The sequence below is a fragment of the Marmota monax genome, unplaced genomic scaffold (genome assembly GCF_021218885.2).
Source record: "Marmota monax isolate L192 unplaced genomic scaffold, Marmota_monax_Labrador192_F-V1.1 WCK01_AAM20220418_F8-fsc00002, whole genome shotgun sequence".
NCBI classification, from domain to species: Eukaryota; Metazoa; Chordata; class Mammalia; order Rodentia; family Sciuridae; genus Marmota; species Marmota monax.
This window is the reverse complement of record NW_026693571.1, coordinates 13847085-13854180: the sequence shown is the minus strand read 5'-3', so window position 1 is coordinate 13854180 and position 7096 is coordinate 13847085. Positions and strand designations below refer to the sequence as shown.

The 7096-nt window shown below is 43.1% G+C and overlaps 1 protein-coding gene across 2 annotated transcripts; it reads right to left on the bottom strand.

Annotated features, from left to right (window-relative positions):
* Window positions 1-1386: 1386 nt before the first annotated feature.
* Window positions 1387-4691, bottom strand: LOC131424717 (endogenous retrovirus group K member 113 Gag polyprotein-like). 2 transcript variants are annotated; one of them, XR_009228181.1, is made up of 2 exons: window positions 4398-4691; window positions 1387-2506 (listed from the first exon to the last, which is right to left on the bottom strand). XR_009228181.1 is itself a non-coding variant. In XM_058583948.1 (2 exons), the coding sequence occupies exon 2, from the start codon at window positions 4074-4076 to the stop codon at window positions 3132-3134; it is 945 nt and encodes a 314-aa protein (XP_058439931.1). In that variant the 5' UTR covers window positions 4077-4359; window positions 4398-4690; the 3' UTR covers window positions 3018-3131. The 2 variants fall into 2 exon arrangements, 1 of the variants encoding a protein (XP_058439931.1); XM_058583948.1 differs by lacking the exon at window positions 1387-2506 and adding an exon at window positions 3018-4359 and having other exon boundaries at window positions 4398-4690.
* Window positions 4692-7096: the final 2405 nt, after the last annotated feature.

The following is a 7096-nucleotide window of genomic DNA, read 5'->3' as shown; positions in this document are numbered from 1 at the left end:
AGTGGAAGCAAATGGAGGCTATCATGCTAAATGAAATAAGCCAGACTCAGAAAGTCAAAGGTCAATTATTTTCTCATGTGGAAGCTAGTCCAAACTAAAGAGGGGAATAAAAGGGAGAGAGAAAGAAAGAGAAAGGAAAATATGAGGATTCCATAAAAGAAGAAGATGAAGAAAGTTTGAGGGGCAGAGAGAAGAGATGAAATGAGAAAAGAACAAAGAAATGAGTCTGACCTGAATTTTCTATGCACATACATCAAAAATATACCACAGTGAGTCTTACCATCATGTAAATTTACAAGACATAAACAAAAAATATCTAAAATAAATAGCACAAATATAAGTAGAATAGAGGGAAGAAAACAGGGAGAGGAAGGAGGGGAAGGAAAGGAAAATACTGGGGACTGAATTTGGCAAAGTATCTTCCATGCTTTTTAAATTTTGTCAAAATGAATCCTATTGTTACATATAAGCAAAAAGAATCAAAAAAGAGACCTAAAAATAAATAGATGAGCTAATTTTAGTCTAAATAGAATAAGCTCTGACAGCAAGGAAAATAAGAGCATAAAGAGAGAGCTTATAGAATGGAGGAAAATCTTCACCAGCTGTTCTTCTGGCAGGAGATTAATATCCAGAATATACAAAAAACTCAAAAAACTTAACACCAAAAAGTGTCAAATAACCCAATAAATAAATAGACATAAAATCTATACAGACATTTCTCAAAGGAAGAAACACAAATGGCCCCCCAAAAAAATATATGGAAAAAAAGAGTTCAGCATCTCTAGCAAAGAAATGCTAACAAAAACTACAATAATATTTCCTTTTACTCCAGTCAGAATGGCAGTTATCAAGGAGATGTTAATAAGTGATGTGTTGAGGGCCACAGACAAGTCAAGATGGCGCCTGGCACTTTGCCACGAGGAGTGGTTTGAGAAGTAACGCCAGCGAGCCATTAAGATGATGGAGATTGCTTAATGACTGACTGTTGTATCTAGATGATGTTAATTAAATTAAGCTGTGTGTAATTATTAAGATGACGAGGATTCCTTGATGACTGACTGCTGTATCTAGATGATGTTAATTGAGTTAAGCTGTGTGTAATTAGTTGGGTATATATACCTCTACTGTCCTGTAATAAGGTGGCTCCCACTGTTTCAACCTTCACAAGTTGCTTGTCACTCCCTGCTTATTTTGCCCAGCCAGACTGCGGCAGTGATGAGCATGTGGGAGAAAAGGTACACTGAAAGATTGTTAATGGCACTATGTACTAGTATGACCTCTCAGAAAAGCAGCATGGAGATTCTTTTAAACTAAGAATCAAGTACTAAAGTCAGTATTTGTCGCGACCCCTTGCCCGCAAGGAAGACACAACTCAGGAATCTTCTTTCAGCAGTTTATTCAGGCCCTTGATATTTCTTCTTCTCTCTCTCGGATGCCCCTCCCAGCCTTAATAAAGCATCCCAAGCCCCAATGCAAAGCTGCCGCGTGGAGCTTTCTCACAGGGTGGTGAAAAATCATGCGCCAACTTTCCCAGATAAGAAGTTGTTTGTCACAGACCACAGTGGAGCCAGCGTCATCTTGTAATGGCGACCATAGTCTGCAGAAACGGCATAAGCGGCTCACCACAGTTCCCCCTTTTCTGTTTTCTTAAAACAATACAGGCGAGAGTAGAGGTCCTATACCACTGTGCAGAAGTGGCTGCATAGTATGACTCAGTCCTAAGGAGGCGCCTTCCCCAGATCTGAGGCCATATCAGCCGACGCCTTTTTTCGTGGGGCGGGGCGTGGACGCGTCTAACCCGCATGCAATAGGACATGCTCTCCTTGAGGTCCACGTCAAGGATCACTCAAGTGCAGTGCCTTGCCTCGCATCCTGTATCGTGACGATGGTGGACGAAGGGGGATAGCTGAGGCTGAACTGTGGCTGTTTATAATGACAAACAAGTTGACAGCACCCTGAAAGAAAGGCGCGGACTTTAAGGCGATAGAAAAGCACTAGTGTGGAAACCCATCTGCGTGCAATGGCAGTAAGACCGGCAGAGTGCAAGGGCTTTCCAACACTAAGAGAATAACAAGGAAAGTCATGTCGATCCCAGTGCAATGTTATAATAACTTGGGGTGTAACGACCATGACAAAGGTTTACTGCTTAAGATGCGCAAGCCAGACTTGAGGCGAGTTGCCATTTTCTAAAGCTGCAAGAGCTTGTATGATCATAGCCTTTTCTTGTGCATGGCGAGTTTTAAGGCGACAGAGAAGCCACAAACAAAGTACAACACCGAAGCAACACATTGCACCAAAAATGCCTACTCCCACCCACTCTTTGAAGAAGGAAAAAGCAGAAGATATCCAATCGGTGAATTGACCCAAAGTCACTGGTTCAACATGGGTACTATTCAAAACAGCAATCTGAGTTAGTTGAGACTGGATCAAGTTTTCTGCTTCCATGGACCAGGTTCCGGATAGATACTCTCCGATGATGCGGGAGGCATTTCTGGAATCATAAAATCTGACAGAGGTTATACATAAATGTGCACGTTGATCAATACAACCCAAATGTACTAGGTCAGACAATTCCTCAACTTGAGCTTGAAGCAGATCTATCCTTTGATTAGCAGCCAGAATCCCAGATAAAATGTGTTGATTAATTCTACTTTGAGATTCAAATATGGTGGATGTTTGTTGAATAAACTGATTAATGGTGGCAGCAGTTTGTACTTGACTGGCCATGGCCACTCCGGCCATAACTGCTGCAGCAGCAGACACTGCCACAGCTGTCACTATAGCTGCCGTAATTCCAAAATCTCTACGGGCTCTAATCAGTTCAACAATAGGAAAAGACTCTGGATCTGCAGTAACCGGGATCGGGACAAAGGTTGGAAATTTCATAACCATTGCTGTAGTCCAGGAGCCATTCCAACCCTCAGACAAATAACAGGTAATATTAGAACAATTAAGCATCCCCTGTAATGTAACATTAGCCAAAAGAAACAGGAACGGAGTTTGGAGACAGACTGCTGCGGAGGGTAATGTAGCATTAGATAATTGTGAATTATTTGCAGAAATTTTAAGCCTCCTACCTCGCTCCGAGTCTTGGGTACTGCCAGAAACATTAAACAGCCAACTTTGGACTCCTAATATTTCCCTGGGGAAACACAAGCGCGGACTAGACTAGCCCAATCTGAGGGAGTCATGCAAAATCTAGTAAGTCCCTCCACCTGAGTGAGAGTGAAAGCGGCATCTATGCCATAAGTGCAGACAGATTCTGCCAAGGTTTTAATTATCTTAAAGTCTAAAGGCTCATGATATCTTCCCCTGTTATTGTCCTGAAATACAGGGTATGCAAGTCCCATATCTGTATTAACTGTCCTCCAAACTTGTGCATGAAAAGATCTCCCGGAACCTTGGCTCCCCCCCACATATGGAAGTGGGGCAATTGGCACCATATCTTCTTCTAGATATTCTACCTCCTCCTCCTCAGAGTTTTGTTGACCGATGTTAACTCCCTTCCCCTTCTTACAGTAGGCCTGCGTGCCCTGTGTCTCCTTTTTCTTCTTTTTCATTTTTATCTTATGTAGTTGTTGTAACAATATATGAAGGTCCTCAGAACTCTCTGAGTCGCTTGTGTTCTCAGGCGTTTTTAATTCGGTCAAGTCTGGGTAGAGCCTTCTCCTATTTTTATCTTCAGGCTCTTTTGCCTTCTCACTACTGTTACTTTTAATACTCTCTGCCACTTCACTACATGGTCCTTCAGATTTTTCCTCATGCAGTTGCTCAAGAATAGCTTGACCCTCACTCACAGCTTCCTGGCATTTACCATCTGTTATACATCCTCTAACTAACTTCCAAAGTGGTATAACGCCACCCTGCAAGGTACCTTGCTCATGAGCGAAATCTAGATCTTTCCCTAATTTGAACCAGCTGGAAACCGTAAGACTCCCTGAAAAAGCAAACCAAGGAGCCGCTATATCAGCTTCTCTTAAAAACATCTGCAAAGTACTCTGCTTTATCTTAAGTCCTTTTGAATGTAACAACCCATCTAGGGCCAACAAAATTGGGCTTGAAGAAGCAACGCCCATAATGTTTTTAGAGCTATAAAGAAAGTGAAAGTACAAAAGTCCCCGCTCTCTTCCTTTTACAGGGGAGCGTTCCGTTCTATGAATTCCCCGCTCTCTTCCTTTTACAGGGGAGCGTCCCTGTCGTCACAACAACAAAAGAAGCACAAAAAACAAAAGCGAAATGACACAACAAAAGAAACACAGAAAACAAAAGCGAAAGTACACAGTGCAGCTGCAATAAAATGTAATGCTCTCTCTTTCTTTACAGAGGAGCTGCCCCGCTTTGGTCGCGGATCCCACTTACCTGGGACTAACCCCGCTTTGATCGTGGATCCCACTTACCTGGGACTAACCGGTGCACCACCCCTGACTGCTGAAAGTTCTGGTTCCCGGGTCTCGGCACCACTTGTCGCGACCCCTTGCCCGCAAGGAAGACGCAACTCAGGAATCTTCTTTCAGCAGTTTATTCAGACCCTTGATATTTCTTCTTCTCTCTCTCTGATGCCCCTCCCAGCCTTAATAAAGCATCCCAAGCCCCAATGCAAAGCTGCCGCGTGGAGCTTTCTCATAGGGTGGTGAAAAATCATGTGCCAACTTTCCCAGATAAGAAGTTGTTTGTCACAGACCACAGTGGAGCCAGCGTCATCTTGTAATGGCGACCATAGTCTGCAGAAATGGCAGAAGCGGCTCACCACAAGTATACAGCCACCTCAATGTTTATAACAGCACAATTCACAATAGCCAAGTTATGAAACCATCCCAGATGCCTGTCAATGATAAATGAATTAAGAAAGTGGTACATATACACAATCAAGTTTTACTCAGCTATAAATAAGACTGAAATAATGGCATTTGATGAGAAATGGGTGGAAATGGAGAACATCATGCTAAGTGAAATAAGCAGGTCTCAGAAAATCAAGGGTCAGATGTTTTCTCTCGCTGTGGAAACTGGAATAAAATAAAGAAAAGAAGGAGGGGAGGATCACATATCATAAAGATATAGGAAAGATCAGTAGACTAGAAGAAGGTGATCAGGAGGGGAGGGGGAGAAATTGGAAAGGGGAGGAAATATGGGATTTAAAAAATCATGCTATGTACATACAGAAATACACAACAGCAAATTTCACCTTTAGGTCAGCATAAGTATAAATAACTACTCAAAAATAAATAAATTGATGAGTGGAAGAAAGATCAGCAGACTAGAGTAGGGAGAACAGGGAGAGGGAGGAAAGGGAAAAAGGGTGGATATGAACTGAAATTGAAATCCAGGCATGTATGATATTATTGGGATGAACCCAAATACTATGTATTACTATAATACTCTAATTAAAAAACTTAAAAAAAGAATTCCATTGTATGCTAAATATACCAGGAGATCTTGGTATTTAAAATAAAATTTCAGGAGAATCTATTAAGATGGCAGGCCAGAGGGAGGCAGCATTCTGTGTTGATCCGTGACCTGGGTTCCAACTAGTGGGAAAACTGCTTCTCTGAGAGTGATACAGGACTCCTACACAGCAGCTCTCTGACAGAAATCAACAGCGCTGTGCCCCCGCTCAGGGCTCTGGGCTTCATCATTCAAGCAGGACTTCCAACTTTCCACACCCAACTCTGGAAGTTCTAGCCCATGCAGGGCTCTGGAGTACCTCAGCACAATCAATCACCACATCAGCACCAGCACAGAACTCCCAGACACTGTTCCACACCAACACAGGACACAAAACTGCTACTCATCCACAGGAACTCCAGCCACCACTCCCCCATGTACCCCCATCTACCAATGAGGGGCTTCCCTGGTTGCCTCCATCTTGCAACTCCACTCTGAAGCTACTGCCATGAGTCCACTATGTGGTAATCTACCTGCACCCAGGGACATCGCACAGGTACTGAAGACAGCCAAAAGCCATAGTACTGAACATCACAGAGCTCATCTCTGAACACATTGTACAACACCATCACCCGGCTCCCCCCACCCCACCCAACACCCCAGAGATGGAAGCGGCCCACCTCCATCTTGGGTTACCTTCCTCACCATACTTGGTGGGTGCAACTCCCAGATTGGAACTCCAGTTGGCCAGGTACCAAGTTTCCAACTCCCCCTTCTCCCCAGCAGTGGTAACCCTGCACAGTAACTGCCCAACACAAAACAGCTCTCAGTAGAATGGTTGTGCAATGTGACCAGGGTGCTGCCCATTGATGCCCCGGTGAGAGAGGTCCCTTACTTGGGAACTGCTAAGGGAGAGAAAGATGGTGCAAAAGTCTGGAGGCAAACAGAGAGATCAGGAACTGGGAAATCTTCAGGCAAGATAGGGAGATAAGACCAAGCACTCAAGTCATATGAGTAGACCCAAAAAGAGACCCTTGAAGTGCAGTCTCCCTGCAGGGACTGGCGGGTGCCACACCTCACTTCTAGGTGCCCTGCACCAAGACAAGCCTTCCCACCCTGGTTAGCTTCATCATCCTGAGGGTGGAGATACAGCTAACATCAGACGACCCCATCTATTGTATGAGGAGGGAAGCAGGAAAGAAACTGGAAAACAATCAACAATCCTGGTTTCTTCCTTTGAGACATTTTTTCCCTTTTTATTCTCCCCCTCAATCCTCCCGCCATCACAACCCCAATATATGTGAAACCAAGTATTTTGCATGAATCAGGATTTCGAGGACTGGAACATCTGAATAATATATTAGAGGTGTGTTATACATGCTTTTTTTTTTCTTTTTCCCCTCCAACTTTTTACTATTTTAACATCCTTTATTTTTCTGAATACATGTGTGTTTGTTTTATGTACTCTACTGTCTTCCCATGTACTTATCTACCCAAAATGACTTCCTGTGATTTTGCTACTAGCCCTCTTCATTATAATTATCTTTCATACTTCCTAAGATATATTATCTCTATATCCTCACATTCTGCCTCCTCAGCATATCATCCTACACCTCACCCCCAGTTCATTGTCTACCATCAGAAACTGTAAACTCTTTTACATACCTACTGATTACATTATAAATAATAATAGAATTCAACATTTCTGAACATT